The 20,625-nt window shown below is 65.9% G+C and overlaps 1 protein-coding gene across 2 annotated transcripts; it reads left to right on the top strand.

Annotated features, from left to right (window-relative positions):
• Positions 1-650: 650 nt before the first annotated feature.
• Positions 651-18,451, top strand: VPS37B (VPS37B subunit of ESCRT-I). 2 transcript variants are annotated; one of them, XM_045842911.1, is made up of 4 exons: positions 651-912; positions 14,488-14,659; positions 15,791-15,869; positions 16,470-18,451. In XM_045842911.1, exons 1-4 carry the CDS (start codon positions 666-668, stop codon positions 16,953-16,955), a joined length of 984 nt encoding a protein of 327 aa, XP_045698867.1. In that variant the 5' UTR covers positions 651-665; the 3' UTR covers positions 16,956-18,451. The 2 variants fall into 2 exon arrangements, with proteins under 2 accessions (XP_045698867.1, XP_045698876.1); XM_045842920.1 differs by having other exon boundaries at positions 730-912; positions 15,787-15,869.
• The last annotated feature ends 2,174 nt before the right edge of the window (positions 18,452-20,625 follow it).

The raw sequence follows: 20,625 nt of genomic DNA, 5'->3' as shown, positions 1-20,625 counted from the left end.
CGGCATTCAGTTCCTTCTTTGGCCTCTCCCAGAGTGCAGCCTTTTAACTTGTTTGCTTCCCGGTGGGACTGTGAGCTCCCCAGAGAAGGCGCCCTTTCTCTCCGATGGGGGTCGGTGCAACCCAGGGGCGTCCAACCCGTGGCCCGCGGGCTGCATGCGGCCCAGGGTGGCCATGAATGCGGCCCAACACAAAATCATACACTTACTTAAAACATTATGAGTTTCTTTTTGTGATTACGTGTCGCAGTGTATTTACTGGGTGGCCCGGAGACCCCCTGGAACCCAAGCCCAGCCCACACGTAGGTCGTCCCCATAAACACTTGTTGAGCGAAAGCCTTGGCGGCCCCAGGATCCCGGGAAGCCGTGAGGTCCCCTCTGCGGGCTCCCGTGGGCCCTGCTGGGCTTGGACGGGCTGCGGTGGTAACTGCCTTCCTTCCGCCCCTTTCTCTGGATCTTTGAGTATCTTCTCCTTGAGGAAAAGGCTCTTATGACGTCATGGCGCACGCCCTGGGGGCAGTGACATCATCACTACCTCTCGCTATGTCAGAAGCTGGTTCCACGGCCCCTTTCCCTTCCCTTAGAAGCCCTCAACCTTCGCAGACACACCTCAGAGACGCTCCCGTCCCTCCAGGTGGAGGGCCGGCTCCGCCCCTGCCCGCCCGACGATGACGTCACGCCCCAGAGCTGGCGTCACGTGTCCGCCCCCCCGCCGGGGGCGGGCTTTGAGGGCGGCCCTTCCGGTCGGCGGAGCCTGGCGGCTGGAGCAGCGGCGGCGGCGGCGGCGGCGCCCGAGACGCGGGGATGGCGGGCGCCGGGGGCGAAGCCCGGTTCGCGGGGCTGTCGCTGGTGCAGCTCAACGACCTGCTGGAGGACGAGGGGCAGCTGGCGGAGATGGTGCAGAAGATGGAGGAGGTGAGCCGGCGGGCCGCGCCGGGCGTGCGGGGGGCCGCGGGGGCGCCGGGGCTGGGGGACCCGGACGCGGGCCGAGCGGGGAAGAGCGCCCCGAGACGGGGCTTGGGGGACGCGGGGGACTGTGGTCGAGGATTAGGGGTGGCAGACCGGACTGCGGGCGCCGAGGGCTGAGTCTGAGCAGAGATTTGGGGGGGCGGCTTCAGGGGAAGGTGGAGGGATACATGGAGACTGGGGCGGTTACTGGACTCTGAGACGAGGATTTGAGGGGCGGGTGAACTAGCTGGGCATGAACTTCAGGAGAGCACTGTGGCGGTGCCGGGGTGGCTGGGGGGCCGAGTGTCCCTAGCCGAGCCTGGCGTGCGGTTGTGAGATGGGCTTTGGGGTCGGGCGGGGGGTGTCGGAGGTGGGGAGGCCTCGTTCAGACCCAGCCAGCGCGACGCGGGAGGGGTCTGCCTAGGTCTGCGGTCCCCGCGATCAGAGGCGCCCCCTGGGGTTGGCTGAATTTGCAAATGGCCCTAACAGAGTTCTCCCAGGGGTGTGGGTGGGCTTCAGGCGGGTGGCAGGACCCCTTTCTCCGAAAGAGCTGCCGTCCGCTCCGGTAAAGAAGGGAATGCCGGGCAGTGCTGGCAGAGGGTGGCTTTGCCTTAAGGTGTCTTAACTGCACCCGCCACCCAGGAGATTTCCTGGAGCTGACAGCCCCCCCCTCCCCCCCCCCATGGCAGCCGGCTCCCTCCCTTCCCACGGGGTTGCTCTCCCGGTGACTGGCTTGGCCCTCTGCTTCCGCCTCCCCGCCTCCCAGCCTTTTGAACTCTTTCTCTGAACAGCCGGCCCTGTGGGCCGGGTCGGGGACTTGGCGGAGCAGGTGGACCCAGGCGGATCCCCGCTCTCCGGCCCACCCACCATTCCCCCTCCTTTGTCTCTGAAGTCGGAGACTTCCCACGCCTGCCTGCGGGGCTGAGCCAGCCTCTCACCCAGAAGCCCGTGGCCGGGGGGTGGTGTGGGGGGCCGATCGGGGAAGGGGGGGGGACTTTTGGCTTTCTTTCCGAAGAGGGATTGTTCCGCCCCGAGCCAGCCCCCTTCGGAGGGGCTTGTCTGGAGGTTGCACATTCAAAATCCCTGGAAAACCCTCAACAGATCATTGTCCGGGGCCACAGAGAGGCCACTGTAGTAAGATGGTATCAGTCTTTCCGTTAATAAACCCCTTGTGTTCGCTGGCTTGTAGCTTGGCACACAGAGCGTGGCTCTGGGGCGCAGTTTACCCCGTTACGGTCTCCATGTGGCGCTTTCCGTCTCAGAGAAATAATAAGTGACAAAATCCATCTTTCTCGGCTGAAGGAGAGTTTCACGTCTCCGCAGAAAGAAAACCTTTGCTTAGTTTTTCTCGGCCCGGCAGTTGCCAGGAGACCGTCTGTTGATTGCCGGCAGGCACGTCGCTGGCGTAGTAACGACCCGCTAGGTGTGTTCTCTCCAGGGAGACTCGGCCGCTGCGGCTCTGTTGTGGGCGGGACGTTCGTAGAAGTAAGCTGCCCGCGCTCGAGGGGAAGGAAGGCTGTGGGGTCGGGCGGCTCTGCGGACCGGCTGCCGGGGGCCTCCCTGGTTCCTTCCCCTGTGAAGCTGGAGGGGGCTATTTAAAGGGGAAGGCAAATCCATCTAGCAGGGTTTCTATTTATTGTGGTTTGGGGTTTGTGTGTGTGTGTGTGTTTTTTTTAAGTAAAGGTGACCTTCATACCAGAGTGTCCCGTGCAAATACCGGGGGCTGGCTGAACTCCGCCGGACGGGCCCGCATGGCATAGTTCACGTGCGTAGCTCGGCCTCAGCCTGTTCACCCGGGCGTAGGGCTGTTACGTGAAACCAGGAAACAAGGCAAAGACCAGGGCGAACGCCTTGGCCAGGCGGCTCCCCCAGCCGCGGCCACACTCGGCAGGTCCTGTCGCCCTGGTCCTGCGCAGTGAGTGAGCGGGCGGGCGGGGGTACCACGGGTAACTGGCATGGCCGGCCACCGTCATTTGGCTCAGCGGCCGATGTCACTGCGCTGGCTTCTTTGGGGGGCGGCTGCGAGGCAGGAGGAGACAGCACTCTGTGAACCGGACACACTCTGGACCGCACGGGGCGTCCACGCGGTGGTGGGAAAGAGCGGGCTGTGGAGTCCCGCCGTCCCTCCCACCGGCCTTGGCCGCGTCCCAGCGCTGTGATTGTTGGTGGGGTGGGGGCACTCAGCCTCTCCCGAGGCGGCGGTCAGAGGATGATGGGTGGGCTTTGTTCCCCGGGGCTGAGGGGTGGGTGGCGGCCGAGTCCTTCCCATGCGTCATCCGTGGTGTTGGGCAGCGCGGTCCTGCCTTTCCAGAAAGGGCGCCGGCCGCCGCTCACACCCCAGCAGACATCCGGACAAGCCAACAAGGTCGCGTTGCCAGAAGTCCAAGTGCGTTTTTACTCGCCGTGGGCCTGAGGAGCATTTTCCCCGCCTGTGGTCCTAATGCTCCCGTGTCCCCGTCGGTCTCCGAGGAGACGGGGCAGGGAACGGGCCTTTCACAGCACGGAGCCTCTTAACCTGAATCAAAGGCTTTCCTTTTTAACGGGCAGACGGCTGTGTTTCAAATTGCAGAGCAGGGCTCCTCCAGGCCCGAGGGGCTATTTTGTGGCGACTGGCAAGTGTGGCCGGGTTTCGCAGGCGTCCATGGTCAGGTTTACATGCGGCGGGCACTGTGCTAATTGCCGTGTGCGCGCCCGGGAGCCGCTCGGGGCGTCGAGGTCTCGGCGGGGCCGTGGCCGCCGCGCCCCTGGGCCCGGCCCGCGTCTGTGCCCTCCCTGTCCCTTCCTTCCGCCCGTTCTGCAGCGTGTCTCCGTGGTCTCACGGTGGTTTTCCCTGCTGCCGTGGGCTGGAGGTTCACATGCGCACATTTTTATTTTTATTTAAAGTTATTTTTGCATGCCGGCGGAATGCGCCGGTCTCTCTCTCGGTCCACGTGAACCCCGGTGGACTTGCAGGGCGCTCCCTTAAAAGGAACTGTCGCTTTGGGGGTTGGGCAGCTACATGGGTCACTTCTCCGGTCACTTCTCCCTCTGTGCTTTTGGGGAGATGCTGATTGGTTGGTGCTGAGGATTCAAATGCAGGACCTCTGTTCCCACGGCGAGTGGGAACGCCCCGTGCCAGGGCACCGAGGGCCTGAAACGCAGACTGTGCCGTGGAAAATAGAGCGTCTGGTCGGGGAAGAGCTGCTCCCTCCCGCAGGCGTGTTCCGGGGAGCTGGGGAGGGGGGGCCGTGCAGCTGCCAGGTGGCTCTTTGGGCCTGATGGGCCTTGCTGCGCTCGAGGGGGTGGGGCACGGGGTGGCCGGCGTGCAGGAACCGAGAGTCACACTCTGCGTGCACGCTTGCACGGCCGGCGTTGGTCCCTGCTCCTGTCGTGAGGCTCCAGCTGTTGTGTTTCGGCCTTCTCCTCTGCGGACCCCTGACTTTAACGCGAGTGAAAAATTACTGTGCCGGGGTGTTCTCTGGAATTTGATTTTTATTTGATTTTTTTCAATCCTCACCTGAGGATGTATTTATTGATTTTGGAGGGAGAGAGAGGCAAAGAGGGGGGAGACATCAACGTGAGAGAGAAACACAAATGGGTTGGTTTCCGTAATCACCCCGACCGGGGATCGAACCCGCGACCCTTTGGGCGTACAAGGCCACGCTTCAGCCGACTGAGCCACCCAGACAGGCTGACTTTCTCTTTTTTTAAAGGAGGCAGCACCAGTGTTGTGTAATCTCATTTCAGTTCTTTAAACTCAGCACTTCAGTTCCTTCACCGTGAAGGGGCAGCAGCCCCGCTGGCCTCCTGGGGTTCTCAAGAGGCCACATGGGGTCTCAGGAGGAGACGGGCCCCGGCGTGGCGCAGGGAAGCCCTGGGGGGGGGCGCCAGCGCCCTTCCCTCAGGGAGAGCTTTCAGAGCCGCTGGGCTGGACTGGCCGGGGAGAGATTGCAGAGATTCGGTCCTTGACGCCGTTGCTCTCTCCTTCCCTCGCACTCATGACGAGTGCCGTGTGGGTGGCCGTGTGGGTGGCGGGGGATGGAACTGACGCCTGGCACTGGCCATGTGGCCGCTTGGTCTTGCCAGCGGCAGCGTCCTTGCTGACAGTGAAGGGGACAGTGGGCGGGGACCGACGTCAGGGGGTCGTCCCGTGGATCCAGTGAGATCAGGCCCACGAGATGCTTCGTGGTCCTGCGGCAGTGGGCGGACGGGCACTTGGCTGGCCCCTGCTGTCCGCCGGCGTCGCCGGGACGGAAAGGCACGGAGTCTCTGCCGCCCTTCCAGGGGGGTTTCGTGCCCGCCCCGGGGACCTGGCTCTGCCCGGCGTCGGAGGATATGGAGAGCGGACAGGGCACAACCCCCTGCTGTCGCTGGGGAGGGGCGGGCCACACGGACAGACAGACGGCCGCCACGGGAGAGTTGGCGCGGAGAGCGAGCGCCGGGCCCGGTGGGGAAGGTGCGGAGGGAGAGGCCGGGGCTGGATCCCGGTGCCGGTGGCCCAGCCGGGAACAGGCGCTCCCCGCCGCCGAGCCGGGCCGGTGGGCGGTTCTCGCGGCCCCTGCGCCCCCAGGACTGGGCGTTTCTTTCCCTGGGTGCGACGGTGACCGACGTCGGGAACAGAGGGTCCGGGGGAGGGGACAGTGTTGGCGCGGGCACAGGACAGGAGAGCGGGGGACAGGTGTTACGGCTCGCGAGCACTGCCCCTTCGCCCGATCAGGTGTGCTCACGAGCAGGGCCCGGACAGGAAGCGAGGCCGGCCGGAGCGCAGTGCCAGGCCGTGGGAGGGCCGGTGGCCGTGCGTGTGGGGGCCGTGAGCTCCCGTGACTGTGGAGCAGAGGTGCGCTTCGGGGGGGGGCGGCGAGCCGGGCAGCGGCGTGGGCTGGACAGGCGTGGGAGGGTCCAGCAGGCCGGGCTGAGGGCGGGATGGACGTGCGGGTGAGGAGGACGGAGGACGTGAACTCAGGTCCGGAGAGGAGATTCGGGCCAGCTGTGCGCTCCCGTCTCGGTGTCCTTGTGGGGCTGCCCCCACCGCCCGCCGCGGGGGGCCCCGGTGGCTGGGCCTCCCGGGGCTCGCCCCACCTCCTCTGTCACTGCTGACGCACGACCCCTGAGCCTCTTTGCGCGACTCCTCCACGGCACCGGGTCCACATTGTGCGAGTCCCCTACCTCCCTGGGCCCCGCCCGGCCCGGGACACGCTTATCTCTGCCCTCGCGCCCGGCACGTGGCCTGGCCCGCCGGATGTGCCCCGAGAGTGCCGCCGAGGGCGCGCACATAGCTGGGCTTCCAGCGGAAGTGAGTGCGAGGGGGGCCGGGGGGCGGGAGAGGGGCCACCGAGACCGGACCGGCCCGACCGTGAGGGACGCCCGGGCAGTTACGCGGTGCAGTCCGGCAGGCGGTTGGAAGTGCGGCTCGGAGCCGACGGCCCCGAATTTGGGGGCCAGCCGCCTCCACGTGATCGCTGCAGTCCGGGGGGAGGTCACTGAGCATAATGATGGGTGGGGGGGGAGGGGGGCCTGCGAGGCGGGGAAACGAGTGCACTGACCTCACACCCACAGGGGGACAGCCCGCGTCAGCGACCATACTGGGTGTGACCGTGCAGAGGGGGACCCGGGGCAGCCTGGGCCGCTCGCCCCTCGGCCGGCCGGCCGTGCAGCCCCGCGGGGCGCTCGGGCTGAGAGCTCGCTGCCGGCGCGGCGTTTCTGGCCGCGTGGGGAGCAGGAGGGGGCCCCGGGGGTGATGGCAGGCGCGTGGGGCTGTGTGTGAGGGCCGTGTGCCAGACGCTGCCCCCACGTGTGACGTGGCGGTCGGTCCCTCCCCTCCCTCGGCTCTGCGGGTGTGCCGGGTCCCGTCGCCGTCTCCCCGGAGAGCCGTCCCCCCGAGGGTATGAAGACAGGGGGCTCTCTGGGGCGTCTTCGTCGGCAAGAGGGGCCGTGGGCGGTGGGGGCAGCCTGGCCCTGGCCGGGTCCCGCCGCAGCCCGTCCGCCCGTCCGCCAGGGGCGGCTCTGGGACGCGCGTCTCGCAGAACCTGTGGGGAGCGCTCGTTCCCGCGCCGGCGATTCGGTGTGAAGAGCGGATGCTCGCGTGGTCCGTGTCGTGACGAGCAGGGGCCTGCCGGGGGCACCGCCTCGCCCACTCGGCCTGCAGGCGTCACCCTGGGGATGTGGGGTGTGAAGCCGCTCAGCCACCTCGTTTCCACCCCGTGGGATGGTGCGGGGACCCAGGACGGTGTCTGAGTGACTCGGGGAGGCGGGCACACCCTGGTGGGCAGGGAGACCGCAGGGCTTGCTTCCCGGAGGAGATGAGTCAGGAGCTGGGATTCAGAGGGCGGTCTCCCAGGTGGGGAGGGTGGGCGGCCAGGGGAGTGGGCACTCCGGCCTGTTCCAGGCCTGGCCTCGGGGGCCGGGGCAGGGCATGGCATGGCGGAGGGACAGGCCGGAGAGGCAGTCAGGGACCAGGTAGGTGGCCTCGTGCCTCCAGCAGCAGCCTGGGCTTGGGGGGCCAGTCGGGGGGTCCCTGGAGGACCCTGAGCCAGGGATGCGGTTTACACAGGTGGCTCGGGCAGCCAGCGGGAGGAGGAGCAGGGGCTGAGACCAGGCGGCCGGCGGGTCGGTTGCCGGGCCGAAACGATGGATAAGAAGACCTGCAGGTGGCCCGGTCGCCGCCTCGGACGGCTCACGCTGGGCCTGGCACGCAGCCGGTCTCGCTTTGCCTGCCGTTCAGTTAACACTCGGTCGTACGGCTTACCTGTCCATGCAGAGTTTTAAAGGCTGTGGGGAGGAACTAGTAGAGCAGGGGCGTCAAACTCATTTCCACCAGGGGCCACATCGGCCTCGTGGTCGCCTTCAAAGGGCCGAACGTAGTTTCAGGGCTGTGCAAGCGAGAGCTCGGTGCCAGGCCGGATAGAACAAGGGGAGGGTCCACAAGCCTTGTGTTGGCCCCTGTGCTGTAGAGCCAATAACAGCACCAAGAAATAAACGCTAGGAAAGGGGGAGGTAAAAGTTATAAAAGGCTGCACAGCCCTGGCTGGTGTGGCTCAGTGGAGTGAGCACAGTCCCGTGAACCAGAAGGTCGCAGGTTCAATTCCCAGTCAGGGCACAGGCCTGGGTTGCGGGCCAGGTCCCCAGGAGGGGGCGTGTGAGAGGCAACCACACACTGATGTTCCTGTCCTTTTTTTCTCGCTCACTTACCCTCTGTCTAAAAATAAGTAAAATCTTTAAAAAAGAAAAAAAGCTGCACAAAAACGGAAAGGCCACCTCGTGAGCCTCGTGGTCAGGGTAGGACGGGGTTGCTGGGGAACCAGATGCAGCCGAACCTTCTGAAATGCCAGTTTCTTCATCTTAAAATGGGAGCGCTGCAGGCCCTGGCCGAGCAGCTCAGTGGGTTAGAGCGTCGTCCTGACACACCGGGGTTGTGGGTTCGATCCCCGGTCCGGGCACATACATACAAGAATCGGCCAGTGAACACTTGGATGAGTGGGAGAACAGATCGATGTTTCTCTCCCCCACCCCCAGCCGTCTCTAAAATCAATAAATAAAGATTTAAAAAAATAAAACGGGAGTAATATACCATTCCTGGTTTGAGTCGTCACGCAGATGAAATAAGGACGTCTGCGAGCTGTTGGCGCGGCGCGTGGCCGCGGTGAGCGGCTGGGCTGCTGAGGGCGGTGCTCCCCCCGGGGCCCCGGCTCCGTGGGCGTGAGCGGTGGTCACGTTAGCAGGTCCGTGCGAGGTGGGTCTGGGAACCAGCGGTGACGCGAGGGGCCTTCGTTTTGCCGTGCGTGGTGTGGCTCGCGCTGCCAGGGTGTGCGGGGGAGCTCCCCGGGGGGCGCGGTTACCCGGGGACCCCCAGGACCGGGTCCCGTGGGGCACGCTCCAGTCGGCAAGCACCTCTTTGGGGGATACACGGGCCCACCCGCCTCCAGCACCCGTGGGTGCCGGACTGCCGCAGCGGTTACAGGGTCTTCGTAGCGACGGTCTGGTCACCCACGGCTGCCCTGCTTCCTCTGTTGGAGAAGGCAGGGCTGTACGCGGTACGTTCTCCTCCTGGCCCCGGCTGGTCAAACCTTTAAAAGTAACTTCTTGTACGTGTTTATTATGGAAAAACATTTCAAGACCACGTGCAGGACCACCACCCAGAGGCAGACCGTGAACAGACACGTCACACGCCTCGTCCCGTTTCCCCCCGGGGTCGCCCCGTGCGTGCGCTGCCCGCGTGTTTTCCCGTGCACTCGGCGCTGGCTCTGTCACGCTGGCTCCCACGCTCACGCGGTGCCTCGCCAGGTGCCTATGTGACGTGCGTGACCGTTCCCTTAGTGTTGGGTATTCCGCTGCTTTTTTTTTTTTTGCTTTCATAAATGATATTGCAGTGAACATTGTGGGACATAAATCTGTTAAAATATCAGCACTTCCTTTTCCTGGAAAGGATTGAGTCTCGAGGGTCTAGCCACTTCTTTTACTCAGGATGTCTGACTCCCTGCGTCAGGTGTTCATCAGGCGGGGTCTGTGGTTGCGACATGTCGGCGGAGTCGCTGCTTCTGCTTTGATCAACCCCTTTCCTCAGCCACAGACTTTTAAAGGTTCCACGATCGAAGTAGCGCGTCCTCTCGCGGGGCAGGAGCTGAGCCACTCTGGCCGTGCGAGCGTGAGTTTCCCTGCGGGACGAGTTCCCGGGTCCTGACGCACGGGGCCCTGTGGACGTGGGAGCAGAACTGCGGGGAGACGCGGTCTTGGAGACGGACCCAGGCCCCGTCCGTCCGTCCGTCCAGGCGTCTTCTCTTTGCGCCTGCGGGGGGGCCACCCCGGCACGTTCCGGAGCGTTCCCTGTGAACCGCGGTTAGAAGGTGGCGGCGAAGAGGGAGAGAGCCTACGCTCCTGCCGACAAACGGCCGCGCTGGGCGACGGTCCGGCCGGAAGCGGCTGCTGCTACGAGAAGCAGGGTTTCCAAACCTTGTCTGTCTTCCACGCGGCGGCCCGCTCGGAGGGGGGGAGGGGAGGGGAGGGGAGGCGCGGGGCGGGTTTTTAAATGGCTGTGGCAGCTGTGCGCCGGCCTCCCCGCGCTGGCCTCACGCGGCCGGGGCACCCCACCCCCCAGCCCTGTGCCTTTCACGGAACACAGCGACCGCCCCCGCCGGTGACGGTGACCGTGACCATGACCGGGTGCTGGGCATTCCTGCCCCCACGAGGCAGCTGCCGCCTCGCCGCCCAGAGGCAGCTGTGTCTGCTCGCAGACCTGGCCGGTTGGTTTTACTGCAACAGTAACGAGGCGGTTTTATTAAACGCAGTGACCGCCGAGCCCCAAGCGCAGAGAGAGGGAAGAGCCCCGTGAGCCCGGGGCTCGTTTCGTTCTGCGTCCGCGTCCCCGAATCGCAGGAAACTCCCCTCTGCCCCGTCGAGGGGAGAGCGGGGCGTCGGAGGGGCCGGCGTTTCTCGAGAAGGGCCGGGCTGGGGCCCGCCAGTCCGGGGGGGCCGCCCCCTACACACCAGGCCGGGGTCCTCTCTGGCGTGGACAACTCGAGGGTCGGGAAAACGAGTGGCTGCAACTGGCTGACACCCACGAAAAGTAAAAATCCGCTCCCAGTGACAGCCCCACAGCTTGGCTGGCCGTTGCTGGCGGCTGCCCGAGCACTAACTCGGCCTCCTGAGCGCGGGCTGACCGCAGGGGTGGGCAGGGTCGCGGGGCCACCTTCAGCCACCCCGTGGGGAGGGTGTCCCAAGAGCCGGGTCTCCGGCCCCAGCTAGCAGCAGCAGGCGGGGGGCCGGGTGGCCCAGGGCAGCCGGTCAGCCCAGGGACAAGGGCAGGGTGGCCACGGCCCCCGGGGCTGCCGCAGCAAACGGCCCCGCACCTGGTGGGGGGCTCCGTGGGGAGCGGGCTCCCGCCCCCAGCAGACTCCGGGCCCCAGCCTCCTTGCCTTGCGGCCGCAGCACCTCGGCCTCTGTCTCCACGCGGCCCCTGCGTCTCTGCCCTCCCCTGGGCGTCGCTGATGAGGACACCTGTGACCGACTCGGGCCCATCGGGCAGTCCGGGAGGATCTCCGGACCTCCAGGCCCTTGACCGACCCCGTCTGCGCAGACCCTGTTTCTGGACCAGGTCACCTGCCCAGGTTTCAGGCTGTGACTGTGGACACGGCTTTTCGGGGCCCCACTCGGCCCGCTGCAGGCACCCCGTCGCCCCCGGGAGGCGACACCCCGCTGACACGGCGGCTTCTGGCTGCCTGTGGGCCTCTGTCCCTTGCCTCCGGGTCACTTCCCTGTCTCCATGGCCTGCCGTCCCCGAGATGGCATGCACGAGGCCTCAACACCCTGCTCCCCGCCCCAGCTTTTAAATGTTATTTTTATGGGTGTGAGAGAGAAACATCGATTTCTCGTTCCACGTATTTATGCATTCATTGGTGAATTCTTACAGCATGTGCCCTGACCGGGGATCGAACCTGCAACCTTGGCCTGCCAGGACGACGCTCCAACCGACTGAGCTGCCCGGCCAGGGCGCGACCGTATGGCTCGCGAGTTCCGCCTCAGTGAGGCTGTGCCTCGGGGATGCCCAGCCCCTCGTCACCGGGGCCAGGTCGTGGGCAGCTCCGTGGGGGGCCGGGGGCCTCCCTGTGCTCACGGCCCGGGTTCCCAGGATGCACTGGGTCCTGAGTGTTACAGCGTTTACCGCGCCGTCGAGAGTTTCCGTTTGTTCGTTGGGATTCACTGACAACTCAGTGGTGTCGTTTGCTGGGACAGGGGCGCTGCAGTGTCCAGGGGGCGGGCGGCACCGCTCTGGGCACCCTTCCCGTAGAAAGGGTCCCGCTCGGACAGGCGGCCGGCGGCCTGCCGGGGTGTCGGGGGAGGCTGCACCTACTGAGCGCTGCAGGGGCCGCGGCGGCTGCAGCCCGAGCCTCACGCGGTGTCCGGCTGGGACCCCCTCCCCCCCCGCAGGCGTCCCTGTGCCGTCCCCAAGTGTCTCATCTGTAACCGTCACATGCGCCACTTGGAGCGGGGGGCGGGGGGGTTACACCTGTCTTCCGTCTGAGCCCCTTTATCCTCCGCCGCACGCCCCCGGCCCCGGGGAGAGGGTGAGACCTGCCGTGTGCGCTGAGGTGGGGCGTGCGCCCTGTGAGACCTCGGTGAGCGTCCCCCGCGAGACCTGGGTGAGCGTCCCCAGGGAGACGGGCTCCCACACTGCCGCCTGCACGCGTGGTGTGAAAGGCCCGTCTTCTCTCCTGAAACAGGGTCGGCATGTTTCCCCACGGCCTCAGCCCTCTGGCACTGCTAGCGCCCAACAGGCTGTTTTGATTAAAAAGACGACTTTTCTGTAAGTCTGTGCGCGCTCGTCGTAATGAGTCAGGCACCTCTGCACGGGAGCGGGGCGGGGGGGGGGGGCGGGAAGGACAGCGGGAAGGCCGCGCGGTCCCAGGCCGCACCGCTGCCTTTGGGGGCTCCAGGGGCCGCCCAGCCCGCTGGGAGGGTGGCGTGCCTGCGCCTCGTTTTTCTCCGGCTGTGGGCAGACAGGGAAACTGAAGCGAAACTGAGCTCGTTGATACAGACGGGTCCTGACCACAGGAGGGTATTTCCTGAAAAGACTCTCTGGTCAGGGAGGTTCGTGAGAACCGTCCAGGGCTGGTGACCCCGTTCGCGGTTCCAGATGCATCTGCCGGCTCCGCGCCGTGGCTCCTGGGACACGGCGGCCGCATCACGGCGTCTCAGGCCCCCCGTGCCCACCTGTCACAGACGTGGGGACCAGAGTGGCGGGCCCGAGGGCGGTGGGCGTCGGGCTGTGTGTCGCCCAGAGCGGCTGCCACTCGGCCACACACTGATGGCGATCGGCGGCAGGGAAGGAATGGGCACCGGGACGGGGGCCTCTGAGGTCAGGGCCTGGAGCCGGAGCCCAAGGCCCATGGAGGGAAGAGCTGGGCTCCCTACCCAGGGGCCGGGCCGGGCCTCAAAGGTCAGGACAAGACGAGGTCAAGTCCACTGACGCTGGCTCTGCGCTCGCTTGAGGCCGGGAGCGCCCGCCCCGCTCAGCCCCCCGCCCCCCAGAGGTGGCGGCCACTCTGCACGCACTCTGCACGCTGACGAGGCTCATGTGAGTCAGAGCAGGGGCCCGGGCGCCGGGGCCCGCATCCTGGAGGTGGCCTTGGCCGCCTGCCCCTGCCTGTCCCTCAGACGAGACCGGCGGGCGGGTGGGCGGGGCACATGCTCAGAGCGCAGACGCTGGGGTGGCGGTAGGTCCGTGAGAAGCCGCTGAGGGAGTCCCTGTGTGCCCACCCCCGGTTCCCCGAAAAATGACCCCAGTCGCGGCCAGAAGACAGACACTCGGACGGGGGACGGCAGGATGTCCTGTCACTGGGAGCACCCTTCAGGTGGCGCCCTCGCAGCCCCTTCCCTCCCCCAGCCACCGGCCGCCCCGTCTGTGTCCTGTCGCCTCCAGGCTGGGGGCGCGGCCTGTGGCCCAGGGGCGGGCTCTCCCCGCCGGGCCGCCTTCACGGGGGGGGGGGGGGGGGGGATGCTGCGTGTGTCGTGTGTCGATGTCGCAGCTGCGTGGCCTTGGCCGCGTGGAGGGGGCACACTTTGTCCCCGCACTCGCCGGCCCAGGACACGTCCCATCCCCGCTCCAGGCTCTGGCGATGGCGAGCGAGGCCGGGGGAACGCCGTTCTGCGTCCCTGGGGCGGGCGCCCTGGGTGGGGGTTCGGGGTCGGGGGCCGTTGCGCGTTTGAGTGGGAGAAATCGCCGAGCCGTTCTCTCGAGGGCCAGGCAGGTGGGCCTCTCCGGCTCCCAGGCGAGCCTCGCTGCTGGGAGGGCAGAATGAAGCCCCTGTGGGGCGGGTAAGCCCCTGCCCCAGCTCCGGGTCAGGCCCTGGGTGGACGGCGGCCGGCGGCTGGGGGAGGGGGCAGAGCAGGCTCGCTGTGTCCCCCGGTCGCCTCCGCTGCCCCAGGCTCCTCGCTCACCTCTGAGCCTGAGGACCGTGAAACCTGACTGAGGTCATGCCACCCGATCCCCCTCTGGGGCCAGGGACGCTTCGACGCCCCCCCCCCCCGGGCGGCAGACACGGGCTGTGAACAAACCTGGCACGGAATCCGTGCAGCTGTCTGCTCGTGCGTGGTAAGGGATTCTGGCCCCAGCGTAGCCACCGAAGCGAGCTTGTCACAAGACAAGCTCACCGGAAGGGAAGTGGCTTTGCTCCTCGAGGACCGGAAGCCGGCTCCGGCTGGTGTGGCTCCGTGGACGGAGCGCCGGCCCGCGAACTGGAAGGTCCCTGGTTTGATTCCCAGCCGGGACACAGGCCCGGGTTGCCGGCTGGGTCCCCAGTGGGGAGCGCGTGAGAGGCAACCACACACTGATGTTTCTCTCCTTCTCTTTCTCCCTCCCTTTCCCTCTCTGAAAATAAAATCTTTAAAAAAAATAAAAGAACTGGAAGGAGTGTCCAAGCTAGAAATCAGAGGGGCCGGAGCCACCGGAGCGCCGCCCACCTGGGGCCCCAGTCTCCTGGGAGCAGATGGGTGGTTGGGGGGGTGGGGACCTCCGGGGACCTGCCCGGGACCTAGCGCACAGGGGTCTCACTGTCCTTGTGTCCCCTGCAGACCCAGAACGTTCAGCTGAGCAAAGAGATGACGCTGGCCAGCAACCGCAGCCTGGCGGAGGGGAACCTGCTGTTCCAGCCCCAGCTGGACGAGCGGAAGGCCCGGCTGACCCAGAAGTACCAGGAGCTGCAGGTGCTCTTCGAGGCCTACCAGCTGAAGAAGGCCAAGCTAGGTAACCCTCGGGCGGCCCCTTGAGGCTGGAGGAGCTGGGGGAGGCCCACGTTCGCAGGCCTTTGCAGCCGGGAAAGCAGTGTTCGCACGGGAAAGCAGCAGGCTGGGCCGGGACCGCCGCCGCGAAAGAACAGTTTGCGCGCGGGGCCGTGACCGGGGTCGCCTCCCGCTCGCGGCACGAGAAAGGCCGTTTTCTGAGTCCTCCGTCCCGTGCAGGCGGCCCCCCGGGGGCGATGGAGGAGACCGGCGCCTGGGCTGGCGTGGTTCACTCTCACGCCCCAGTGCGCAGCCCCTGGCGGGGGGGGGCGGTGAGGATGGAGCACCTGCGTGCTGTGGGCAGGTGGCAGGGAGACCGTGGGTGCGGGGCTCAAAACCACCCGCCCAGCGAGGGTGTCGGGGGCGGCCCCATGCTGCCTCTGGTCAGACGGCGGAAACGCGAGCTGGTGAGACCCACCTCGGAGCAGCCGAGCGGCAGCACAGGAGATGGGCACACTCCGACTCCGCCCCCCACGACCCCCCCGCACGTCCCCACGGACCGGGGCGTTGGTGTCTGTCCAAAGATTCGCACCGCGGTGCCAGCTGGGCTTTGTCCGTGAGGGCAGCCGGACGTGGGGGCAGCCCGGGGGGCCTCTGCGGACCGTGGGCTGCACCGTGGTGACAGGACACCATGGCCTCCACGGTGGCGGTGCGGCTCACGCGGCCTGGGAGGGGCGGTGTCAGTGAGCAGAGCCCCTGGTCCGGGAGCAGCAGGACCCTGGGGCATGGGGCCGCCTGGGTGGGGTGTGGGATGTGCCCAGAGATCCTGACGGGGGCGGGGGCGGGGGCGTGCCGGGTCAGGTCCTGCGGCTCGGACGTGGGTGCTGTGTGGGAGTTGGTGCTGGGGGTTTCCAGCGCCCTGGGGACGGGGGCGCCATCACACGCTCAGTGACCGCCCTTTGACACTGGGTGGGCGTGCTTGTTCAGGGGGCACCGCCCTGGGGAGTCGCTGCCAGTGCCAGGGGAGGGGGGGGGCGGTCCTGTTGCCCTGAGGCGCCAGCACTCTCTGTGGAGGGGTGGCAGGAGGGGGTCAGGTGCTGCTATTTGGGGGCCGGGCGGTGCCCCCCTTACGCCACCCCTGCTTTTTTCCAGACAGCCAGCCCAGCAGCGCATCCCTGGAGACCCTGCTCGCACTCCTGCAGGCGGAAGGGGCCAAGATCGAGGAGGACACCGAGGTAAAGCGGCCGGCGTCCCCGGCTCCCTGGTCCCTCCGGGGGGTGGGCCAGGCGGCTCGGCCTGTGAGCTGGGGCGGGGCCAGCGGGGTCTCGGGGAGCTGCAGAGCACCTGGGCCTCGAGTGGGGGGGGCGCACGCCACACTGACTCGGCCAGGGTCCCGTGGGCACCCGTGGCTGAAGCGCCGTCTGCTCTGAGTAGTGGGCGGGCAGCGCGGGGGCCACAGCCAGCTGAGCACGAGGGCCTGGGCCTGGCTGAGCTGTCGGGTGTGGGGGGGGTGGGCGGGGGTGACGGGTGTGGCTGTGGCCACGCAGAGCGGCACAGTCTGAATGATCGGCCTGGTGGGCAGGAGCCATTTCTGTGCTGCTGACCTGGTGCGTGGCCGGGTGCGGCCCAGGGAAGGGGGCAGGTGGGGCAGACGGGCTGCCGCCCACATCGGGGGAGAGGACAGGAGCGGGGCGCGGTGGGGGGCCCGTGGGAGGGGGGCCCGGAGTCGGGAGGGGCTGTGCCGTCTCCCCACTGCGGCGGGGGGTGGGGGGGGCTTTACCCCCCAAGGGCTGGGCCGCCGCGGTCACCCAATGGGTGTCTCCTGCCGCTTCCAGAACATGGCGGAGAAGTTCCTGGATGGAGAGCTGGCCCTGGACGCCTTCATCGACGTCTACCAGAGCCAGCGGAGACTGGCCCACGTGCGGAGGGTGAAGATCGAGAAGCTCCAGGAGATGGTGCTGAGGAGGCCGAGGCCGCCGCAGGCCCCGGCCGCGCTGCTGCTGCCGCCCAGGGCGCCCGAGCCCGCGCCCGCCGCCCCACTGCCCTACCCTGCCCCGGAGGCCGGCGGGGCCCCCTCTGTGCTGCCACGGCGCATCCCGCCCCCGGTGCCCGCAGGACGCTTGGCCACGCCGTTCACCGCTGCCATGGGCTCGGCGCAGGCCCCCCCGCTCCCCGGACCGCTGTGCCCGCCCGTGCCCCCCCGCGTGGGCCTCCCGCCCCAGCAAGGATTCTCCGCACAGTTCGTGTCGCCGTTCCCACCACCGCTCCCCCAGAGGCCCCCCCCTCGGCTGCCTCACCAGCCGGGCTTCATCCTGCAGTGAGGGGCCCCGTCTGGCCCGAGACGCCCACCCTCCCCCGCTCCCGCCGGCCCGCGGGCCGGGCCGCGCTCGGGAGGCCGCGAGGCCGCGCTGTGGGGCCCCGGTTTGCGCCCCAGCCTCCGCCGGCCCCGACCTCGAGCCAGTCTGCAGCCCTCACGTGGTGTCTGAGTCTTGTGTTGGTGAACTCGTGAACCTGGGGCCCCCCCCAGAGTCGTGGCCTCCCGTCGAAGCTTCCCTCAGAGGCACAGTACCCTCTTTCTGCTTTCTTTCCGAGACGGTCGCCGCCCCAGCCTGTCACGGCCCGGAAGGTGCTCACGGAGTCTGTGGGGCCGCCCCTCCCCCAGACCGGGACCCCTCAAAGCCACACACAGGGTTTGCGCTTGGCCCACGGCCACGTCCGGGCCGGCCCGCGGGCGGGGGGCGGACTTCGCACAGCCGCTGCCCCGGCCCCCCCTGTCCCGCCCGCCCCCGCCGGCCCCAGGGTTTCTATGAAGAAGTGCTCCAATATTTTTACTATGTGGGTGATTTTCCTGTTTTATATTGGGAAAGAAAACTTTTTTGACACAAGACCATTCAGGGAAACTTTATAAAAACACACATGATGTTTTGAACAGCTGTAACTGCAGATGGCGTGAAGGCAATTTCCTGTCTCACGAGCAGTGCGTGGTCCCACCTGCGACCCGCAGGCCCGGGGTGTGTGCCTTAGCTTCACCTGGTGCCGGGGAGGGGCTGCCCACCGCCCCCTGCAGGCCCCCAGGCTGGGGGGGGGGCATCACCAGCTGCTGCCACCCAGCAGCTCCGGCTGGGCGGTCAGGAAGGACTTGTCGCCCCTGCAGGGGAGGAACAGCCCTCCGCCCTGGACCAGGAGCCCCTCCGCCACCGTCCTCGCCTCCAGTCGGGCGTGGGGCTCGGGTGGGCGGCGCAGGGACCCCCGCAGGAGGAGCTCGCCCCACAGAACAGAAGGTGCCAACAAACTAGGCTGCTCTTCCTGCCTCTCCGGGTTCCCGTCTAGAGGTGCCATGTCTGTGGGTGCCACCTGTGCTGAAATCAGCCTGGTGGTGGTCGCCACCCACTGTGGACGGCTGGTGCTCCGCTGTGGAACCAGCAGTCACCCTGGCCGGGCTGGTGACTGCCCACCCCGCTGGCTGCCGCGGGGGCCGCAGAGCAAAGGCAGGGCTCAGACGCCTGTCCTGCTGGGCCGTGGGCGGGGCCGCCAGCCTCTGTACCCCGTTTCCACCCGGTCCTGCTCCCGGACTCGAACTCTACTGTGTTGCGACGGTGTTGAAAGAAAGCGAAGCTGGGAAGGACGACGTACCGCCGCGCCAATCAGGGGCCTGCGGCATCCCGCGGGCCCCCGGGCAGCGCCGCTCGCCCGATACCTCCGCCGCGGCGCTCGGTGCAGGCGTGGGGGAGGGGCTGCCCGGCCGGCCTCGCCGTCTCTCCGGGGCCGCGGCTGTAACACGTAGGACCGTTTTTAATAAATAGAGGATTATTCATGAGTCCTGTCATTTATCTACCTGTTGGTGAAGGGCTTGATTCCCGAGTGTCAGTGAAACGGACTGGCGTGCCCGCGGAAAGCGAAAATCCAGGCCACTGCGCCGGGCGCACTGCTTGCGGGGCCAGGGGCACGGCCGCCAGGGTGGAGCCTCCGTCCTGTTCTATCAAAGTCGGGAGGCCGCAGTCAGGGGCGGAGGGAAGCTCGTTCCTCACGTGGTTTCCGGGCGAGGTTGCACTCTCTGTCCACAGGGTCGCCCCCACGTGCTGCACAGCTGATGGGAACTAAGACATTCATGTTTCAAATGATAGACTTCAGTGGCTGCCACTTTGCTCTGGGGACTGCCCCCCAGGTGAGGCGTGGCCCTCTGGAGGAGGAGGTGCCCGCAGTGCCCCACGCCGGGGGCCCTCGCTGCCAGCTGTCCCGGAGCTGCCCTGGGAGGCACTTGGGAACACGAGAGGGACCCAGAGCACTCTCCCTGCCACTGTGCTGGCCAGACACGCGGGAGACACTGCTGCGGGTTCCTGTGAGAACGAGGGAAGCGTCGCCTGAGAAAGCAACTGACTATTTAAGAGAATTTGTAGCTGATAGTTTCTCTTTTCCCGGTGGCTGCCAGGAAGCTCACAGCCCGGTCCACATTCACGCCCCCACTGCGGGCGCTGGCCTGGATGAGGGTTCAGTGCCTCATTCATCCTTGTCTGACCCTCTCCTGCCCTGTGGGTCCTTTGCTCACGAGAAGGTCCCAGGGAGGTCCCTCCCCGGGGAGGGACAGTACCTGACCCAAAGTACTTATTATTCGGGGTCTCCGGTTAAAGGTTTGCTCACGGAGGACCGAATGTCAGCTCAGTTGGAGTTGGTTCAAGTCGAGGTTCGCTGGTGTGTGTCGGGGGGGAGAACCATCCACTTCAAGGTCCCTTCTGAAGCCGTTTTCCCCTGCGAGTGAGCACAGGCGTCTGCGGTAGAAAAGCAGGAAATCTTACCCTTTGCGGCGGCGTGGACGGCCCTGGAGGACACACTTCATGCAGAGTGGGGAGGACAGGTGCCCTGTGATGTCAGCCCTGTGGGCATCTGACGAGCGAAATAAATGAACAGCCGAAATAGAAACAGACTCACAGATACAGGGAAGAGACTGACAGCTGTCAGAGGGCAGGGTGTTGGGGGGTTGGGTGAAAAAGGTGAAGGGATTAGGAACACACACACACACACACACACACACACACGCAACAGCATGGTGGTCGCCAGACGGGAGGGGTGCGGGGGGAGGAAAGGGGAGAGGGGGGAAGAAATGGTGATGGGAGGAGACTTGGGGTGGCGGACACACAATACAACGTACAGGTTTTGCATTCTAGAATTGTACACCTGAAGCCTATATAATTTTATTAAGTAATGTCACCCCAGTAAATCCAGTAAAAATACCCACCAAATGCTAGGTGCTTCTCAAGATACTGGGCATATTAAAAATAACACACCACCTTCACGGACTTCATGTTCTTGCTGGGTAAACTGATGAACACCGTGTCAAGGAAGAAATCGATCATCTGCTTTCTGGAGAGTGCTCGCGCTCTGCCACGGAGAAAGCAAAGTTTGACACGCCCTGGCTGATGTGGCTCCCTGTGCTGAGTGCCAGCCTGCGAGCCGAAAGGTCGCTGCTCGATTCCCGGTCAGAGCACACACCTGGGTTCGAGGCCAGGTGCCCACTGGGGGCATGAGGCAAACAACTGATGTTTCTCTCCCTCTCTTTCTCCCTCCCTTTCTCTCTCTCTAAAAATAAATAAAATGTTTTTTAAAAATAATAAAATAGCCCTGGCCAGTGTGGCTCAGTGGATTGAGAGCTGGCCTGAGAACCAAAAGGTCGCCAGTTCGATTCCCAGTCAAGGCACAGTCCTGGGTTGCCGGCCAGGTCCCCAGTAGGGGGTGCACGACAGGCAGTCACTCATTGATGTTTCTTTCTCCTGCCCTTCCCTTCTCTCTAAAAATGAATAAATAAAATCTTTTTAAAAAACTAATAACATTTCATTTGAAAACTGATCACTTGCCTTGCTAACATTTATTGAGTGTGATTTGTGGTAGGCAGTCTGCTAAACACTTGTACAGGGGTGGGCAAAAGTAGGTTTGCATGGAAAGACACAGGTTATGAAGACAGGGTCCTCGGTTCTTGAACTTAATGAGTGTCGGAAG

The sequence above is a fragment of the Phyllostomus hastatus genome, unplaced genomic scaffold, assembly GCF_019186645.2.
Source record: "Phyllostomus hastatus isolate PE091 unplaced genomic scaffold, TTU_PhHast_1.1 phas_contig_1162, whole genome shotgun sequence".
NCBI classification, from domain to species: domain Eukaryota; kingdom Metazoa; phylum Chordata; class Mammalia; order Chiroptera; family Phyllostomidae; genus Phyllostomus; species Phyllostomus hastatus.
This window is presented reverse-complemented; position numbering and strand designations above follow the sequence as displayed.